The sequence below is a fragment of the Rhinatrema bivittatum genome, chromosome 6, assembly GCF_901001135.1.
Source record: "Rhinatrema bivittatum chromosome 6, aRhiBiv1.1, whole genome shotgun sequence".
Classification (NCBI taxonomy): domain Eukaryota; kingdom Metazoa; phylum Chordata; class Amphibia; order Gymnophiona; family Rhinatrematidae; genus Rhinatrema; species Rhinatrema bivittatum.
In genome coordinates this window covers 75,246,455-75,267,641 of record NC_042620.1, presented here as the reverse complement: position 1 = coordinate 75,267,641, position 21,187 = coordinate 75,246,455, and the positions used below count along the sequence as shown (strand labels likewise).

The following is a 21,187-nucleotide window of genomic DNA, read 5'->3' as shown; positions in this document are numbered from 1 at the left end:
ATGATTACATAGATGACCCCCCCTCCCCCCCCGCGAAGCACAAGTAATGGAAAATTTCAAGTCATAAACGTGTTGAGTAGTAGGATGTTGAAAACAAGTACTAGAAAGAGCATGTGGACATACTGAACAATGTCCACAAGGTATAAAACCAGAGTGGGAAGAAGAGTTGGAAATGGTAATGTCAATAAGTTGAGAATGTACCAAAATATCCCTCAAATTATGACCTCGTCGGAAAGAAAATCTCAAGGGAAAATTTAAACAATCATGTAATGCTAAAATAGACCAATGATGTTTAATGATGGTTGTGAGATCACGGGTATGGGTAGAAAAAGGCAAATGCAATTTATATAGCTGTCAGAGGACCGAGACTGAGGCAAAAATAAAAGATCACGGTTAACAAAAAGTGCACGTTTGAAAGCCTTTTGTAGGACCCAGCGAGGGTTCCCTCTCTCTTGAAACAGTGAGATCATTTGCTTAGTTTGATGTACAAACTCAGCCTTGGATGAACAAAGGCGACGAAGCCGTAATAATTATCCCACTGGTATATTCCTTCTTAAATGAGAAGGGTGGAGGGTATCAAATTTCAAAAGGGTATTACATAAATTTCCTAAAAATGGAAGTGGAAAAAGTGCCTGATGAAAATGAAACTGTAATGTCCAAAAATGCTATACTATGAGGGCTGATGCTAAAATTAAACTGCAAATGTCTATTACATGAATTTAGCCAATCAAAAAACATGTAAAACTGTGCATCAGTGCCTGTCCAAATCAACAGAACATAATCAATGTAACACTTCCAAAAATGAATAAAAGAGGCCTATGAGGAGGGATAGACAAATAGTTCTTCAAACTTATTGACAAAGGCATGCCAAACTGGGAGTCATGGTGGCCCCCATGGCAGTGCCTTTAACCTGTTGAAAGATAGTAGACTCGAATTGAAATTTTTTTTAAGGCTAATTGTGTTAGCGTTAACAAAAAAGCAGTAGAGATGCGGATAGGAGCAGCACGGAGATTCAAAATTTCCTCAGAGTCAGGGCTTCATCTTGTGGGATGTTTGAGTAGAGTGAAATTATATCTAAGGTAATCAAAAAACAACCGTCAGAAGGGGTGGGAACACTGTCCGTGTCGGGGGACCTGGTTGAAAACTATGGTATATCGCATTGAGCTTCTGGAGTAGCCGCTTATGAAAAAATAAAAGGAAATCAATTTCCTATTTTGCAACACTACGAGTTTTTGGACTGTATGATTCTTTCTGCTCTGAGTGTGTTGGAGAGCAGCATTCCTCCTATTTGCGTGTTGGATCTTCTCCTTTCTTCAGGAGCGACTAGATGGGCACTGCTGCCGATGACCTCACATTTAGTTACTCGGAAGAGGCTTTTCGTGCAGTACTAACAGATACTCCTTTCTTCTCTAATGTTGGTACTATTGCTGAAAGTCTATCTTGGGCTGAAATAATCAATTTACAGAAACGTATAACTCGTGTAGAACTGCATGCCTTGACATTAATTGAATATTGCCAAGTCAAGAGGATCCCTCGTGGGCTTCATATGCAAAAGGAGCCGCATTTACACACAGAAAATAAGGAGTTTGTAACCAGATGGAACATCTTGAACAAATGTCAAGGTTATTTGAGGGGCTGGAGGCTGAAATGGAAGGCCTTGAAGCAGATTGGATTGGTTTATCCACCAAGCCAGCGTTAAGCGGAGCTGGTTGGTGATGTGGACAATTGTGGACATTGGCTGAGAAGACTGAATCCACTGCAATTTTAGAGTCCACTGCATTACTCTCATGGCCAGGCGGGCCATGAGAATGACATGCACAGAGGAGACCATATGACCATGTAAGATCAGAAAGTGACGTTCAGTTGAGTGTTGTCGAGACTGCAGTCGATGGGCCAGAAAAGCGAGAGTGAAAGCTCGATCCTGAGGTAGGAAGGTTTTCGCTTTTAGAATGTCCAAGTCGGCCCCTATGAACAATAGGGTTTGAGAGGGAACTAGCCTGGATTTTGGATAGTTTATGAGAAACCCTAGGGAGATCAGGGTATGGCACATGAGACTTATAAACATCAGTGCAGCTTGCTGAGTAGGAGCCCTGATCAACCAATTGTCGAGATAGGGGTAGACGTGGACACTGACTGCTGAGAAAGGCAGCTACCACTACAAGGCACTTGGTGAAGACTCATGGGGCAGATGCTAGGCCGAATGGCAACACTCTATATTGGAAGTGTTTCGGGTCTACTAAGAAGCACAGGAATCTACGATGTGACGGAGTAATGGAAATGTGTGTGTAGGTGTCCTGGAGGTCTAGAGAGCAGAGCCAGTCTTCCCTTTGGAGAAGGGGAAGAAGAGAACACAAGGTCACCATCTTGAACTTTTCTCTTTGTAGGTATTTGTTTAAGTTGCGAAGGTCCAGTATTGGGCGAACTCCACCTGACTTTTTTGGTATCAGGAAATACCGGGAATAGAATTCCTGCCCCTGTTGGGAGAGGGGCACTGGTTCTATTGCTTGGGACTGGAGGAGGAGGGAGACCTCTTGCTCCAGAAGCGGTGAGTGGTCGGATGTTCCCACGTCAGCCGAGGTGGGGAATCCGGTGGAACAGAGAGAAAGTTGAGGTGGTAACCTTGGGTTATTACAGCGAGTACCCACTGATCTGTGGTTTGGAGAAGTGGCACAACCGGCCTCCGACGGGAATGGTCGGAAGTGGAGACTGGATACTGCTCTCTAGGAAGGAGTCAAAAGCCAGACGCTGGACCTGGCTGGGGGGACTGGCTGAGACTTCTGTACTCGAGGTTGTTTGGATTGGCCTTTTTGGTAAGGCTTAGAAGCTCGAGCCCTGGACGCCGGGGGATAGAATCTTCTCTGCCGATAGAATTGTCTCTTGGAGTCTCTCCTAAAAGATCTTTTGGAAAAGGACGAGAGATCAGAAGGCAGTAAGGAGAGCTGGCGCAGTGTCTCCTGGTGATCCTTGAGTTGCACCACTGCTTCTTGAATCTTTTCTCCGAAAAGATTATCCCCAGCACAGGGCAAGTCAGCTAACCTGTCCTGTACTTCTGGTCTGAGGTCTGAAGACTTTAGCCAGGCCCACCTTCTCGCACTAATTCCTGCCGCCGAAACTCCGGAGGTGGTGTCGAAGATGTCATATGCCGACCGAACTTCATGTTTGCTAGCATCTAGACCCTTTTGTGCTAGGGCATGAAGTTGGTCCTGGAATTGCAGAGGTAAGGCTTCAGGAAATTCCTGAATCTTCGTAAACAGGGCCCTATTGTACTGGGTCATGTATAATTGATGGGAAGCAATGCAAGAGATGAGCATTGACCCATGAAATACTTGCTTTCCAAACGCATCCAGAAATTTCTGTTCCTTTCCTGGAGGAATGGAAGAGTGGGGTTTGGAGCGTCATGCCCTCTTCTGGGCTGACTCCACAACTACTGAATGATGATCTAGTTGAGCTCTCTGGAAGCCAGGGGCTGGCTGAACTAGATAGGTGGCATCTGCCTTACGGTTGACAGGTGCCACAGAGCCAGGGTGCTCCCAATTTCTCTTTAAAAGGGTCCAAGAGGATGTCATGAATAGGGATAGACATGATTTCCTTAGGAGCATCAAGAAATTGGAAGTTCTAACATCTGATGCCTAGAGTCCTCTTCAGTCTGAAGCTGGAATGAACTGCTTCAGGCATTTCTTTTACAAAATTGATAAAGAACAAGTCCTCTGGAGGAGAACACTTCCTTTCATCAGGAGAAGACGGCTGTGAAGGCAGATTGTCTGTATCCTGGGACGAATCATCAGTCCAGGGATTGTATGGCTCATCACCAGCTCCCATATGCTCATCAGAAGGGAGTAATGGTGTTATTCCGGAAGGTCCGGGCCTAGGCATCGATGGCCTTGAAGGTGGAATCGAAGGCATCGATGGGGGCACCAATGGAATCGGTGACATCGATGGATGTGTCTGTGGTAGCACTCGAGGGCGGAATGGAGATTGGTGATTATTCTTCTTCCGATGACAAGAGTACCGGTGAGGAAGGAAGGAATCAGGGCCATTGGTTCCCTCGGATGCACCGGTGGAAGGGCACCAATTAACTTATCCATTCTGCGACACCACTAGCACCTCAATGGCAAGCAGGGAAACTGGCCCTCTGCACCATAGAGCCAACACCTGGTCTCCTCTGCAGGAAGAGTAGCTGCTGAGGTAGCTTTTCCCCATCCCCCCTTCCCGATCCTCGTTGCTTCACAAATTCCTCTATCTAGTTCCTTGTTTTATTTTGTTTTTTGTTGTTTTTTTACTCTGAGAACAAATAAAGACACACAGAAACAAAATACTTTCCTTTGGTACAGAGGTTCAAGTTCCAGGAACGAAGGCCGCATAGCAGATCAGAAAAGAGCCAGTCCACTGGCTATAACCAACTCCTTTCGCCAAACATTTAGTGACCCAGCCCAGGACAAACCATATAAAATGGAAACTTCCCTGCTCCACTAGGTTTACAGTGCAGAACTGCCAGCAGGTTTCACCACTGTCTTGTGGGGGATGAGGGATCTGGACAACCAGATGTCCACCCCACGGACACAAACCCCCTGCTCGTCTGCCTCATACCAGGGGGGGGGGTGGCCCCACCAGGACCTCACAACCCCCGGGAGGATCCAGAATTTTTTTTTTCCTCTCTCCAGACTGCAGGTTATTCACCATCTACCATCTGCTGGAGGCTGCAAGTGGCACACTGGGTTTATGTACAGTGTCAGTGAAACTTTCTCTGTCTCCATCTGCTGGCAGGGAGGCAAAACCCAAGAGTCTAGACAGGGAAAGAATAATTCTATTAGTTATCTACATTAAAAATAAGGGTCAACAATTTGTAGGTGATTTTTTTCTCAAACACAACACATTTGTGACTAAAGTTCAAGAGCTATACTTACTTCACTGGGTCAAACTAACACACAATGCAATTCAATTTCACTTTGCCCTGAAACTATTCCAGATGTCAAAGTTTGTAACACCACTGGCAACTCAATTTCTAATATGAATGCAAAACTTGATTAATCTGAAAGGTTTTTAAACAGATCATTTCAATTAGTTAAAAATAAGTCCAAGGATTTAGATCAGGCTGCTGATTTATATCTAAATGACAGGCCGATACAGTACGCGCATTTGACGCCCTAGCGTTACCCCTTATTCAGTAAGGGGTCGAAAATGCGCATCCAACCCCCACCCGAACCTAATAGCGCCTGCAACATGCAAATGCATGTTGATGGCCCTATTAGGTATTCCCGTGCGATTCAGAAAGGAAAATGTGCAGCCAAGCTGCACATTTTACTTTCAGAAATTAGCGCCTACCCAAAAGGTAGGCGCTAATTTCTCCGGGCACCGGGAAAGTGCACAGAAAAGCAGTAAAAACTGCTCTTCTGTGCACCCTCCGACTTAATATCATGGCGATATTAATTCGGAGGTCCCGAAATTACAAAAAGTTAAAAAAATAAATAAATTTGAAGTCGGCCCGCGGCTCATAGGTTGAAAACCGGACGTTCAGCCTGCTCCACCTCTGCAGACGGGAGGTCCTGGGTGCCGAGTAATTGTTGAACCCACCTGAGACCTGCCCGCTGCATGAGACTGCTGCAGATAGTCACTCGGACTCCCAGGACCAAGACTTCAAAGATACGCTTCAGATGGGCTTCAAGCTTACAATCCTGACCATCCTTCAAAGCAGTCAATCCCACCACAGGGATAGTGGTGTGCTTGGTGACCGCTGAAACGGAAGAGTCCACGGTGGGAATGTCCAAGCATTCCTCCGGGAGGGGATAGAGCTTGTCCATAGCTCGCCCTACCCGGAGTCCCACTTCGGGAGTCTCCCATTCCCGCAGGAGCAGCAATTTATGCATCAGATGAAAGGGAAAAGCGCTTGCCGGAGCCCTGAGTCCCGCCAGGACCGGGTCCATATCCTTGGGCAAAGAGGCCGTAAGTGTGTCCGCTGGGGACCCCTCCAGCCCCAGCTCCTGAAGGACAAAGGGGATGAGGGGCTCCAACTCCTCCCTTTGGAACATGCGGAGAACCCTAAGAGCATCCCCCTCCAGGGGTGGGAGTGCGCTCGCCAAATCTGCCATGGGATCCAGATCGACTGGGGCCAACGGTGGGTCAGGAATAGGGGCCACCCCCGGGACCACCCGCACCCTGACTCCTGGGGCTCCGGGACAGGGAGAGCGGGTAGCGGCGCCGGACGCAGAATTTTCGGCGGGAGGAGGCCTGGGGAAGGGTCCTCCTCCTCCTCCTTGCAAGCTGGCCAAATATGGTTTATGCAGGAGGAGAACAAAATCCGAAGAAAACCAGGACCTGGATTTACCGGAGGGGGGGGGGTGGGGACCACATCCTGGTGCAGCTCGGGGCTTAAATCAGGGGGAAAATCCGTTAAAATCTGCTCCCCAGCAGCTCCAAATCGGGAGCTGCCAAAATCCCCAAGATGGCCGCCGTTCCCGCGGTTTGCCGACCCGGGAATGGCCTGGCCATGCGCGGGGGATTTCGTTCCCGAGCTAAATTTGCCTGCCCTGCCGAGGAGGGACCTGAGCAGAGCAGCTCGCGCGATGAGGGCTCTCCATAGGCTAGGCAGGCGTTTGGCCACGGCATCCGCAGCAAAGAGGAGCCGCAAGCTAAGTAAAATATCAGCTGGTATCTAAATAAAAAAAAAAAAAATAGATGATTAACAGCACTGCCGGCAGGAGAGGAGGCAGGGGAGTGAAGCCTGCATGCTCCTCTGTCTGGCTGCCCAAGAAAAGAAACTGAAGCTTATTTATTTTACTTTCCTCCTATTTTTATTATTTTTTTTTTTTTAAATGAAGCCTCACTGAGGAAAAAAAAAAGAAGCAGGCAATGGAGCCCTGAGCTCCCTAGGCAGCCAGAGCGGGGAGACGAATGACTGGACCATCAGCCTCGGTCCCCACACCAGGGAAGCAGCCGCGGACTTAGGCTATGCCCAGCACAAGGGGCAAAGCCCCCATAAGTCCGGCAAGAGCCAGGAGACAGGACCATCTCCTGCAAAGGCAACTAAACCTAAAAAATCTGACTGGGTTTTTTTTTTGTTTTTTTTTTTTAAATCCTAATAGAATCCCGAAGGAAGGAAGTACTTGCTTGATCCAAAGGGAAGAAAAGGAAAGAAAGGCTGACTAGCCCAAATCAGGAGACCACATGTTGAGCTGATCCATCTGCTGGAGATAGACAAATACTGAAGGGTTGCAGGGTAGGCTCTGCCCTGATATAGGATACCCTTTCAGTTTTGGTCTGTCTCCATCTGCTGGACAGGAGGCTCAACCCACAGTCTGGACTGATCCGGGTACGTACAGGGAAATAGCAGAATAATGTTTTAGATAAGTTCTTTACCACTGCATTCACTGCTCAGGGACACAAAACTGATTTATTCTAAAAATTACTTTCATAGGAGATTTTGGAGCAAGTTAGTAAGTGAAAAGTAACTTTTCACAAGCACAAAGGGCCCAATTCAAAAATATTTTGATATATATATATGTTGGACAAGGTTTGATTAGCAAACCCAATTACACAATAAGATCTTTTCCAAGTATGTAAGATCTCTACAGGAAGGGGAGTTACACAGGCTAAAGTGATAAACTACCTCCAAAAATGTTTTACAACAAGAGATATTTATAAGAAATATTTAAAAATAATCATATTAAAATAGAAATGTTTTGCCATAAATGGTCACACTACTGTTTCATTACCTGTTCGAAGTTCACAGGAAGTTGAGGCCCAAGCCTCATAAGTAAATACCACCAGACCTCCAGTTTTGTTAAGGCCAAAGACTCTGATCTCACATGGATTGAACTCAGCGGCTGCATTAGCAACTTTAGTCTCTTTGTGCTGCACAATATATCTTGACAAAAACAAAAACTTGTTGTTACATGCAGGCATCAATATAATTCTGCAGAGACTGCATTTTAAACAATGTTTAAATGTGCTATATTTTCAGAAAGATGTTTCATAAGTTAAACTATTAGCAAACTGGATATTCTGGCTGTTACATGTTACAAGACAACTTTTTCCCTAAGAATGGTTAATATCTACTCCCTCATCTTTTGTGTATTCAGATGCAAGGAAATGTGTGTAGTGTCTTGTAGTACAAGGCAGTATTTAGTTTGGAGTGAAAACACCAAAACTGAGCTGTCTGTTCCAAAACATCTCTTGGATTTGAAAATTCATTTTTGGAACCTATCTTACTTAATATTTCATAACTGCATTTTCTTTACAGACTTAACACTTAGCAGAAGAAAGCAATTGTTCCTCATCATCTAGGCAAGCCAATCTACACCAGTGGGTTGTGCACTCCAACTAGCTGGTGGAGATGGAGAACAAAGACTCACTGACGTCACCCTCATATAATAGCTCTGCTCAGGCACTAGCCAGCCAGTTTTTCTCAGTCTCCAGCAGGTAGAGGACATGCATCTGTGCTTGTGGATCATTGACTGCTTGGATTGAACAGGCCAGTTTGACCTCCTATGGTGAAAGCAGTAGGTCCTTCCCTCAGCTGAGTGTCTGAGAACCAATTTCAGCAGACAAGCAAAAATAAAGGACAGGTGTGAAGTGAAGGCTGCGGTCCTAGCTTTCCTCCAGGAAGCAGAAGAGATCCGGTAGGGTAAAGAGACCTTGGGCTCAGCCTTGCTGCACTGTCCTCTTCTCAGTCTGGTCCTGCCTTCTTTCCCTCTCCCTGTCCCTCTTTCTTATTTTGTTGGTTTTGTCTGTGAAAAGTAAATTTTAAAAATAGCACGTGCCGAGCAGTGCTGGGAACGGTTGCTGGCGCGATCTTTTGCAGGCTGGGCAGCAGAGAGCTGCGATCACAGCCTCGCTGAGCCGCCGAGCAACTCAGAAGGGCTGACAAGCTAATTTTAGAACCGGCAAAGTTTCAGCACCAAACTATACGCAGCAGGTGCCATTTTGATTGGCAGGAACTGCTGAGGCACACGGTGGGACACGTTTGCTCAGCTTTTAGAGGAAGAGCGTGTGAAATGGCACAGGGGGAGCAGCACGGGAAGAAGCTTCGCATCTGCTCAGCACGCCATATGAGGGTCCTTAGTCTTAGGAGGTCACTCTATGTGAGTCAAAAGGTGTGGGGGAACAGGGGGAATGTCTACTGGGGAGTTTGTTCCTGCAGGACCTCAGAGGCCCCCACTTTATAGGCAGAGGTTGTGGTGGTGACTCCTACCAGAGCAGCTGAGTCCTCCTCCCCACCCTTTCTCTCCTGCCAATCCCATCGGGAGTGGGTTCCGAGAGGGTTTTGCCAATCCCAGGGGATAGATCTTTCTTATCCCGGGGGATGGATCTTTCTGCCATTTCGTAGGTGGAATTTAAGGGTCTCCAAGCCTTCTGTCAGGGGCAAGGAGCTCTCTGGGAAGAGGCTAAGAAACACCCGCTTCAGAAGTCTTCCTCCTTAGGACCTAGAAAGCATTCCAGGGCGTCCTTGACTCCTTCCAGGAAGAAGAGAAGGTGGCAGATGGAGGGAGAAGGCAGAGAGGACAGGGATCCCTTCAGGAGACTCAGATGTGTCTGAATCATCGGGGGTGGGGGAATCCTGACAATCCATTATTGGAAGAAGGGGAGATTCCCCTAGATGCTGAGCCTCATAGAACTATGCTGCAGCTTTTTCACAGGGACAAGATGTGCGGTTTAAATTTTACAGATCTTGAAAGCCCTTGGGTGTGAGGAGATCTTGCCAGCAGCGGCCAAAGATCCAAAGCGGAACCCTGTAATGATCACCATGCGCAAGGCATCCTGGTTTTTTCCTCTGCACAAGGCTGTCCAGGAGCTGACAGATTTGGAATGGAGCACACGTGAGGCTAATTTTAAAAGAGGTCGCTTCTTAGTGGGATTGTATCCTATGGACCCTAAAGCTAGGGAGCAATTCCAGTTTCTTAAGGTGAACACATTAGTCTGTGCTGTAACAAAGCGGACCACCTTTCTGGTGGAAGGAGGTGCGGCTTTAAAAGATACTCAAGATCGGAAGATTGAGGCTATTTTGAAGCAGGCCTTTGAAGCAATGGCCACAAATCTCCGCTTACTGTTGTATGGTGGCCAGAGCCGAGTTACAGATAGCCCATGAGACCCAGGATGCTCTGGGAGAGAATGGCCCATATCTGGAGCCAGAAGCTGCCTTCATGGCGTTTACTGGCTATGATTTGGCACACACGACAGCTCAAGGGGTGGCTTCGGTGATGCACTCCGAAGGCTCCTATGGCTATGGAACTGGTCTGCTGATATTTCAGAATCAAACCTTGCAAAGTTACCTTTTAAGGGGTCCTTGTTTGGGGAGGAGTTAGAGAAGATGGCGGATCGATGGGGAGAGTCAATTTCCTCAGTTACCGGAGGTTAAGGAGTAGACGCCCCAGTTTTCTCAAGCCAAGGGGCAATTTTGGAGCTCTTGGTGTTTTCGCTCCTCCAGAGATCTTAGATATTTGGGAAATCTCAGTCCTTTCGGCCAAGGAAGCCAGGCAAAGATGGTGTCTCCGGCTCCAGAACCCTATGTTCCTCCCAATGAACTTTTGGGGGTCCATCTTCCGGTGCTGGAGACAGGCAGTTGCCTGTCTCAATTTTATCGGAGGTAGACCCACATCACTTCCAACCAGTGGGTTTTGGAAGTGGCTCATGATGGATATGCTTTGGAACTTATCAGTCCTGACACTTTTATGGTTTACCCCTGCAACTCCGTAGAAAAGTCGTCAACGGTTCAGTCCACGCTGCAAAGGTTGCTCACCATAAAGGCAGTGGTTCCTGTTACAAAGGATCAGGAGGGCACAGGGCGCTATTCCATTTACTTCGTGGGTCCCAAAAAAGAGGGTTTGTTTCAACCTATTTGGGATCTCTAGGGGGTCAATTGAGCCCTCCGGGTTACCCATTTTCAGATGAAAACATTAAGATCAGTGATCGTGGTGAAGGGAGAATTTCTCACTTTTCTGGACCTATCAGAAGATTACCTTCATATTCCAATTCGCAAGCAGCATCAGTAATATCTGCACTTTGCACTGTTAGGTCAGCACTACAAGTTCCAAGAGTTGCCATTCGGTTTGGCCACAGCACTCAGGACTTTTTCCAGAAAGGAAGGCATTAAGTTCATCCGTACTTGGACGATTGGCTAATCAGAGCTGAGTCACTGGAAGAGAGCAGAGTGCTGACCACCAGGGTAATTCAGTTATTGCAGCACCTGGAGTGGAAGCAAAGTTACTCAGGGGCAGAGATGGAAACTCTTAAAGAACGTGCAAGTTTTCCAGCTCCTTGGCATATATTCGCGTGTGACAGGCATTTGAGCACTTGTGACAGCATCATGCTTCTTTGCCCACTTTGGCACCTGTTCCCTTAATCTTGGAATTTTTACAAGAAGGTCAGAGTAAGGGATTAGCATTGAACACGCTGAAGGCACAGGTGGCTGCTATAGCATGTTACTGAGGCCGCATGCAAGGGAGGCCACTCTCTCCTCACCCAGAAGAATCTAGATTCTTGAGGGGAGTAAAACACCTTAGACTTCCCTTGTGTTTCCCAGTACCCTTGGATTTGAATCTGGTTCTCTTCTTTCTGGCGAGTCCGAACTTTCTTCCTCTCCAGGGTATTTCCTTGTAGTTATCGACTCTGAAGACTGTGTTTTGGTCGCTATTTGTTCTGCAAGGCGGATTTCAAAATTGCAAACCTTGTCGTGCAAAATCCTTTTTTGATTATTACTCCAGATAAGGTGCAGATTCGGATGGTACCTGCCTTTTTTCCCAAAGGTGGTTTTGGAATTTCATTTAAACCAGTCTGTTGTGATACCTTGGATAAGGATATGGATGGTTAGGAATACTGGAAATTGCAGCCATTGGATGTGCAGCAGAAAGTGCTATCTGAAGGTTACAAAAAGGAAAATTATGTTCTTACCTGATAATTTTCGTTCCTGTAGTACCAAGGATCAGTCCAGACTGCTGGGTTATGCCTCCCGTCCAGCAGATGGAGTCAGAGAGAAACTGAAAAGGCACCACTCATATACCCTGGTGCGCCCCCTGCGATCCTTCAGTATAATCCATAACAAAGCAGTATGAATTTAGGAACAATGGCATGGCAACTCTCTGTGACTAGATCAAGATAAATATGAACATGTGGAAAACGAGGAAACCAGGCAAAAGCCATGAAACATAACCATATGAAAAATAGAACAAGTGCTCGGAAAAAACAATGGAATCTGAAAAGGAAACACGACAGACGCAGGACTCTGCACTGACATGGGCGGGCGTCTGGACTGATCCTTGGTACTACAGGAACGAAAATTATCAGGTAAGAACATAATTTTCCTTTCCCTGTACGTACCAGGATCAGTCCAGACTGCTGGGAAGTACCCAAGCTGCCCTAAACGGGGTGGGATCCTGACAGTCCCGCACGAAGCACACCACTGCCAAACGAGTCTACCGGCGGAGCGCGGACGTCCAATCGGTAATGTCTAGCAAAAGTGTGCAACGACTTCCAAGTAGCCGCCCGGCAAATTTCCTGAGAGGAAATAAAACACTCTCAGCCCAAGACGCCGCTTGGGAACGCAGAGAATGAGCCTTAAGACCGTCCGGAACGGCGCGACCTTGAGAAATGTAAGTAGAAACAATCGCCTCCTTCAACCAGCGGGCTATAGTAGCCTTGGAAGCTTTATTGCCTTTCTTTGGACCATTCCACAAGACAAAAAGATGATCAGACAACCGAAAAGGGTTGGTAATGTCCAGGTACCGTAAGAGTGTCCTTCGAACATCCAACCTGCGAAGCTCCGGGTGCCGAGACACCTCAGCACCATCCACCGCAAAGGCCGGTAGGTCCACAGTCTGGTTGACGTGAAAGGCGGAAACTACCTTAGGCAAAAAGGAAGGAACGGTACGCAGAGAAACCCCCGAGTCAGAAATACGGAGAAAAGGTTCTCTACAGGATAACGCCTGAAGTTCAGAGATTCTGCGAGCAGAACAAATAGCGACGAGAAAAACTGTTTTGAGAGTGAGATCTTTGAGAGTAGCCCTTCGTAGCGGTTCAAACGGAGACGTACATAGACCCCGGAGAACCAAATTTAAACTCCAAGAAGGACAGATAGGGCGTACCGGAGGTCGCAGGCTGCCACCTGCACACGAAGAGAATTATAGGACAAACCTTTCTTTAGACCTTCTTGCAAAAAAGCCAGAATATGAGACACCGTAGCCTGCCGTGACGACACTTTCAAACCCTGGCACCAAGAGTCAAAAACTTTCCATACCCTGACATAAGCAACCGAGGTAGAGGGCTTCCGAGCCTGTAGAAGAGTAGTAATGACCGACTCAGAATATCCCCTCTTTCTCAATTGCCGCCTCTCATAAGCCAAGCCGCTAGACAAAAGCGATCGGCCTGGTCGAAAAATACTGGACCCTGCCGTAGGAGACGAGGCAGATGACCGAGACGCAAGGGGCCGTCCACCGCTAGGTTGATGAGGTCGGCGAACCATGGCCTCCTTGGCCACTCCGGAGCTACCAGAACGACGGGTCCTGCGTGGGATTCGATCCGACGCAATATTTTTCCCACCAATGGCCACGGTGGAAACACGTACAGAAGAACTTCCGCGGGCCAGGGAAGAACTAGCGCGTCCACGCCTTCCGACCCGTGTTCCCTTCTGCGACTGAAGAAGCGAACCGCCTTGGCATTCGAACGAGTCGCCTTAGGTCCAACCGGGGGGTCCCCCACCGGTGACAGATGAGTCTGAGTGCCTCGGGAGATAGTTCCCACTCTCCCGGATCTAATCGCTGCCGGCTGAGATAGTCTGCTTGAATGTTGTCGACTCCGGCGATGTGCGACGCAGCAATCCGAGACAGGTGCTCCTCTGCCCAATCCATCAGTTGGCTGGCTTCGGTTGCTACCGGAAGACTCCTTGTACCGCCTTGCCGATTTATATACGCCACCGTGGTTGCATTGTCGGACAAAACCCGAACCGCTCTGTTCCGAATCAAAGGCAGGAAGTGCTGTAACGCTAGGCGAACCGCCCTGGTTTCCAAACGATTGATAGACCACTTGGCCTGAGAAAGCGTCCAACGTCCCTGAGCGGATTGAGACTGACAGACTGCTCCCCACCTCGTCAGACTGGCATCGGTCGTGACAATGATCCATTGGGGTGGTTCCAAATCAATGCCTTGGAGCAAGTGGACCGGATCCAACCACCATTGCAGACTGGTCCTTGCTGGGTGTAGGAGTGGCAAAGATATCTGAAACTCCTCTGATTTGGGATCCCAACGCGACAGAAGCGCCCTCTGTAGCGGCCGCATATGCGCAAAAGACCACGGAACCAAATCCAGGGTGGACGCCATATAACCAAGAACCTGTAAATAATCCCATACCACTGGCAAGGGAAGGGCTAGGAGACGACGAACGTGCGCCATCAGACGCTCCATCCTTGCCTGCGGCAGGAAAACTTTTCCCACTCTTGTATCGAACGAGGCGCCCAGAAATTCCAAACTCTGGGAGGGAATCAGTTGGCTCTTGGGATAATTGACTACCCAACCCAAGGAGTGTAGTCGGTGGAGTACTGTCTGAATTGCGACCTCGCAGAGACGACGCGATTTTGCCCGAATGAGCCAGTCGTCCAAATACGGGTGGACCAATACTCCGTCCCTCCGGAGGCTCGCTGCCACCACCACCATTACCTTGGTGAATACTCTTGGAGCGGTCGCCAGTCCGAACGGAAGGGCACAGAACTGGAAATGAGATCCCAGGACCATAAAGCGGAGAAATCGTTGATGGAACTCTTGTATTCCTATGTGCAAGTAAGCCTCTGTGAGATCTAAGGAAGCCAAATACTCTCCTTTGTGGACCGCAGCGATGACTGAGCGCAGGGTTTCCATCCGAAACCGCGGAATGCGCAATGCCTTGTTGACCCGCTTGAGATCCAGAATAGGGCGGAATGTGCCCTCCTTTTTGGGAACGATGAAATAGATGGAATAACGGCCTGTGCGTTGTTCGGCGGGCGGTACTGGCACTATGGCTCCCATCGCCTGCAACCGCTGCAGGGTTTGAGCAATCCGCTGTTGTTTTACCAGAGAACCGCTGGGAGAGATAAGGAACAAATCGCGCAGGGGCCGTGCAAAATCTAAGGCGTATCCGTGAGTTATAATGTCGAGGACCCATTGGTCGGTGGTAATTGCGGCCCATTCCTCCCGAAAGTAAGAGAGTCGTCCTCCGACCTCCGGGACGGAGGAATGGACCTGCGTCCCTTCATTGAGCCGCCTTAGAGGTGGCGAAGGTATGAGACGCCCCTGCGCGGGCTGGCCTTCTACCACGAAAGGAAGGAGTCCATGCTTGGGAACGCGTAGACGGCTGTCTTGAAGCGTAAGAGGAACCCCTCCCCGATCGAAAACAGCGCTGCCCGCGAAATCGCCCGCGAAAGTTACCCGAAGTACGAAAAAATCTCGGCTTGTCCTCTGGCAACTTGAACACCTTATTCTCCCCCAAAGATCGAATAAGGTCTTCTAACTCTGTGCCAAATAATAGTTTGCCCCGAAAAGGAAAGGAACCGAGTTGGGCCTTGGAGGAAGAGTCTGCTGCCCAGTGACGCAGCCAGAGTAACCGCCGTGCGGACACTGCTGAAGACATAGACCGTGCCGAAGTGCGGAGGAGATCATAGAAGGCATCCGCGGCGTAGGCCACCGCGGATTCTATGCGGTTTGCTTTCTCAGCTTCCCCCGGAGGCAGATCCTGAGATGTCAACATCTGTTGTACCCAGCGAAGGGTAGCCCTTTGTACCATACAACTGCAAACGGCCGCCCGTACTCCCAATGCTGAAACCTCAAAGATTCGCTTAAGCAACATCTCCAACTTCCGATCTTGAAGATCCTTAAGGGCCGTACCCCCAGTTACGGGGATGGTGGTATGTTTTGCCATGGCAGTGACCGCCGAATCCACCTTTGGCACCCTAAGGAGCTCCAAAGAATCAGCAGGGAGTGGGTAAAGCTTATCCATAGCGCGGCTGACTCAGAGTAGCCTCCGGATTATCCCATTCCTTGGATACAAGCTGAAACAGTTTACTGTGAAAAGGAAAAGCATGTGAGGGTGTGCAAGCCCGTCTAACTCAAAATCCCCTGGCTGGGAATTCGTTTCAATCTGGGGTACCGGAATTCTTAGTTCTTGAAGAACATGAATGATCAAGGGATCTAATTCTTCTTTATGAAATAACCGAAGAATGAGAGGATCGTCCCCTTCAACTGGGTCAGCTGGGTCCGTACCCCCCACCTCCGTACCAGAATCCGGAACGGGTGGGTCCGGTGAAATAGGGTCCGGAGCTATATGCCGTAAAGGTTTAGGAGGAGGAGGAGGAGGAGGAGGATCTGGATTTGGATCCCCTCCCAAGTTAGTAGAAATTTTGCCACATTTATCTGGGGCAGGAGCACCCTGCTCCCATTCAGCTTCGGCCTCCATATAGGCCTTATGGAGCAAAAGAACATATTGTGAGGTAAATGGATGAGGTCTTTTTAAAGAACCTCCCTTGGCTCCCATAGGTGGCAAATCTAGAAGCCCTGATAAACCGCGGGGTCTGTGGGGGCTAAGGTCCGGTGGGGACAGCGGTGGGAGGTCCTCTCCCTCCTCCGACGAAACGGCATTGCAATCAGGCACTTCTAAAATGGCCGCCGAATTTTCCCTCATACCGGCAGCGAGGACTGCCGCGTTTTGCCCGACGCTGCCCGAGCCCCAAGTCGCGGTGAGGGAGAGCTCCCGGCCACGGCTGGCCCCCGCGAGGAGCCCTCACCCCCGGGAAGGCACCGGGAGCAAAGGCCCTCGCGGGAGAGCCGGCGGCCCGGCTCCCCACATGCAGTACAAACTGACCCTCTGGGCATTTTTTTTTTTTTAAGAAGAAAAAACGGCGCGAAAAGGGGCCGGGTGACAAGCCACCCCTTCCGGAGACCACAGTGAGTAAGGCAGGCAGAGTAAAAATAAATTACCTCGTTTTTTTTTGTTTTTTTTTGAAACGTGTATAGCGCTGCTACCGGCAGCTATGAAAAACCTCACAATTCAATTATACAATGGAGCCTGCAGAGGGTGTAGCATACCCATCTGACTAACTTCTCCGAGGAATTAAACTTCTCAGGAGGCGGAGAGGGAGAGTGACCGGCCCACCGATTAATTCTCCCCTCCTCTCACTGGGCAGGGCAGAGAGAAACTCCGGGAAAAGGCTGAAGGGCAGTGCCCTGCCTTGCCTGCTACTGCTCCTATTAACAGTGTTAAACTAGGCCTGTAATTAAATTGATCCAGTCACAGGATTCCTCAGAAAATAACAGTGTTAAACTAGGCCTGTAATTAAATTGATCCAGTCACAGGATTCCTCAGAAAATCGTAAGTCAAACCTGATAGGGAAAACCCCCTCCCAATTTACAGGAGATCAGGACCGCAGGTTATGCTCTCTCATCTGCTGGAGTCAGAGATATACTGAAGGATCGCAGGGGGCGCACCAGGGTATATGAGTGGTGCCTTTTCAGTTTCTCTCTGACTCCATCTGCTGGACGGGAGGCATAACCCAGCAGTCTGGACTGATCCTGGTACGTACAGGGAAATGTTGTTTCGAACTTGGATAGGCTTTTTGTTCTTCATTGGGGGGGGGGGGGGGTGTGAAGGGAGAGGCAGCTTCTCAGGGCATGGTGGCTCGTTGGATTAAAGGAGTAGTGTCAGCAGCCTATGTGGATTCCAAAAATCAGAGCGCATTCGACACAGGCTCAGGCGGTTTTTTGGGCAGAATTGTGTTTGCTTTCTACGGCAGAGATCTGTACAGCGGCGACGTGGTCTTCTTTGCAAACGTTTTCCAGTTATTACTGACTGGATGTGGCAGCGCTGGAGGACTCCACCTTTGCTAGGGCAGTGCTGCTTAGGCCTCAGGCAGCCTCCTGCCTTTTGTAGCAGCTTTGGTGTGGACTGGATTACCTGGATGAAGAAGGTGGTGAAATTACATCTTACCTGATAATTTCCTTTCCTCGAAGTAAGGCAAGCCAGTCCACCTTCCTGCCAGGGGCTGCCCTAAGGTGGCCAACTTTTTTCTGTGTTGCTAGATCCTTGTCCAGAAAAGAATGAGGTTCCAGGATCTTTAATGCAGCTTGACTCCCATGAATTGGGTGAGTTCTGTTCTTCTTCTAAAATACTCTGTCCTAAGGGACTATTGTTAGTGGAGCCGAGTCCAGCGTTTCCATTATTTAAAAAAAAAAAAAAAAAATTAAAAGAATCCACAAGGTTAAGTTAAATAGTGTTTGTAGGCCACAAAATTATTATTAGTGGTTAGTGTCTACAGTTTACTTTTGGAGAAATACTGGCTGGCTGGCACCTGAGCACAGCGGGTCTTTGCTTTCCATCTCCAACTGCTGGTTGGAGTGCACAACCCACTGCTGTGGTCTGGCTTGCCTTAATTTCCAATTTAAGTTATCCATGCTTGCTTTCTCTTTCTCTCGTACTTCGCTATTTACCTTGTTCTTTTTATCCAATTATTATCCAATATCTCCCAGTTAAAACCCCCCTGTTCAATGTAATTTCCTTTCTCAGTTAATTGTGAACCGACATGATGTGTCCTACGAATGCCGGTATAAAAAAATGTTAAATAAATAAATAAATAAATAAATAAATAAATAAATTTGAGGAAAGGAAATTAGGTAAGACGTAATTTCAGCTTCTAGTGTACCAATGTGATGACAGCACACTGTTCAAATATGGAGAAGACATTTATGAAAGACAGATCACAGGCTATTAACATAAGTCAGGAATGCCACAATCCAGTTTCAATATATCCGACTTCTAGAAAATGGAACTGCACTACGGCAGATAGATAATTCTACACATCTTATAAAGGCCCTAACCACCAAAATCTTGCAACAGTCTAGAGAAGGATACTGGGCTTCAGCCATAGACTGACCCAGTTTGGCAAATCTTATATTACTGTGCATACAATAAGAGAGGTCAGATCATTTAGCCTGTTTAGAAAAATTAATTTTCTAGTGCTTCAAAACTAAAATGCAAAAGAAACCAACAAGATTTTTTCAATGCCTAGCTTACCTGGATTCAAAGCGAAGTTATCTATTAAGCCTTTCCAAGCAATAAATGCTATTTTCTTAACTGGTGGAGAACTACTTCGAAATCCAAGCTCTTCTAACTGTAACAAGGAGTTAATAAAACTCCCACTACGATGCAATGTCTGCAGTTTTAGAAGTAAAGAAAATGAAATTGGGTAAAATTCATTGTCAAAAAAATATTAAGACCAACAAGAAAGCTACGTCTTCATGTTTTACCTTTCCAAGTAACTTGACAAAGAGAGGCCACAGTTTCAAAACAAACGTCTCATTTTTAGTTGAGAATAATCTCTGAAGTTCTGAAATAATTTTCTGAAAGTAAAAAATACAGAAGAATAATGAAAAAAAAAACAGTGGAAAAGGAATAGACAAAAAACAGTAAAGTATCTTCCATTCTCTGCACAAGACTAGCACCATTTCAATTTTATAAAGTTCAAAAAAATTAAAAACAGACAAGAAAAGGAAAACTGGTTCTCACCTGCTAATTTTCATTCCTAGAATACCACAGATCAGTCAAGACAAGTGGGTTTTGCATCCCTACCAGCAGATGGAGGCAGAGAATAAAAAGTTTGCAGGCACTGCTACTTAACCGAGAGTGCCACCTGCAATCCTTCAGTATTGACCTGTACTGAAGCCAAGATCTCTACTCTGAAAAACCAACTAACTCCCCAACTAGGGCAACCAGAGAAAAACACAGCTGGAGCCCCGAACATACACAGGAAATGACCACATCACAGAGATCAGCTTTATCAATATACAGAAGTGACAAAGATCTTTCAGTCTCTAAGGGGATGAGCTTCTGGACTGATCTGCAGCATTCCAGGAACAAAAATTAGCAGGTAGGAACCAATTTTCCTTTCCTGTTCATACCCATTATCAGTCCAGACAAGTGGGATGTACTCAAGCTCCCCTACACTGGGTGGGCACTCGAAAGACTCGCACATAAAACACTTTCCCCAAACATGGCCTCCTCCAACTCCCGATCATCCAATTGTTAATGTTTGGTAAAAAGTGTGCAAGTAAGTCCATGTCTTCACCTGACAGATTTCCTGCAGTGATACCAGCTGACACCATCCAGGAGGCTGCCTGCGCTCTAGTAGAATGTCCCTGCAACCCCTTTGGAAATGTTTAACCCTATCAGAAATAAGTCAAGAAAATTGTTTCCTTCAGTGAGCAATCATGGCTTTGGATGCCCTATTTCCCTTCTTTACGCCATAGAAAAGTGGAAACAGAAGATCTGACCGCTGAAAGTTGCTAGTGACCTTAACACAATGCAACCTCGCCCAGCAAACATCCTATAAGCGTAGCTCCTTCACATGTGTCGTGTCTGATGCCAATAGCTCCTCTGTCTGGTTAAGATAAAAGGAAGAGAAGACCTTCAGTAAAAAGGAATTGTTCACAACAAAACCCTGTCGTTCATAATCCACAGAAAAGGAGACTTACATGACAAAGATTGAAGCTCCGAAACCTGCCTGGCCAAACAAATAGCCACCTAAGAAGATGGTCTTCAAGGTTACATCTTTGAAAGATGCCTGTCTTAACAGCTCAAAGGACCATACAGAACCTGAAACACCAGATTAAAGTTCCACGATGGGCACATCCTACGGACCGGCAAGCGCAAAAGCTTCACTCCCTTAAGACAAGCAATGTCCTAATGGAAAGCCAAATGCATCCCTCATAGCTTGCTCAAAAACATCCTAAGGCTGCTACCTCTACTCAAAGCAAACTGTAGGCCAGTCCCTTTGCCAAGTCCTTCTGCAAAAAGGCTAAGACTTAGATGTCCACTCGTAAAGGCTCTAGGCCTTCTGCCAAAAACCACAACTCAAACAAACACTTTCCACACTCTGATATACGCCAGAGAAGTGGCTGGACTCCTAGCCTGGAGCAAAGTAGCAATCACCAGCTCAAGAGTACCCCTTTAAACAAAACTGCCGCCTTTCAAAAGCCAAGCTGTGAGACAAAGCTGATCTGCCTGATGCAAAGAGATGGTTCCTTTTTGCTGGAACCTCTTCAGATGAACCAAATCAGATGGGACCATCTATTGCTAGATGAACTAGAACCACAAACCACGCAAGTCACAGCCTCTCTGGCACTACAAGGATCACCCGTCCAGGATGCTAGTCTATGTGACGCAACACTAACCCTACAGGAGGTGA

At 47.5% G+C, this 21,187-nt stretch overlaps 1 protein-coding gene across 3 annotated transcripts in view; it reads right to left on the bottom strand.

Moving 5' to 3' along the window:
• Positions 1-21,187, bottom strand: part of RIF1 (replication timing regulatory factor 1) — a 438,203-nt gene that overhangs the window by 371,789 nt on the left and 45,227 nt on the right. For all 3 annotated transcript variants that reach the window (XM_029605462.1, XM_029605460.1, XM_029605461.1), the window contains exons 8-10: positions 19,251-19,343; positions 19,018-19,156; positions 7,710-7,861 (exon numbers count right to left, since the gene is read on the bottom strand). In XM_029605462.1, the coding sequence (XP_029461322.1) occupies positions 7,710-7,861; positions 19,018-19,156; positions 19,251-19,343 (384 nt within the window). The remainder of the gene's footprint in view (positions 1-7,709; positions 7,862-19,017; positions 19,157-19,250; positions 19,344-21,187) is intronic.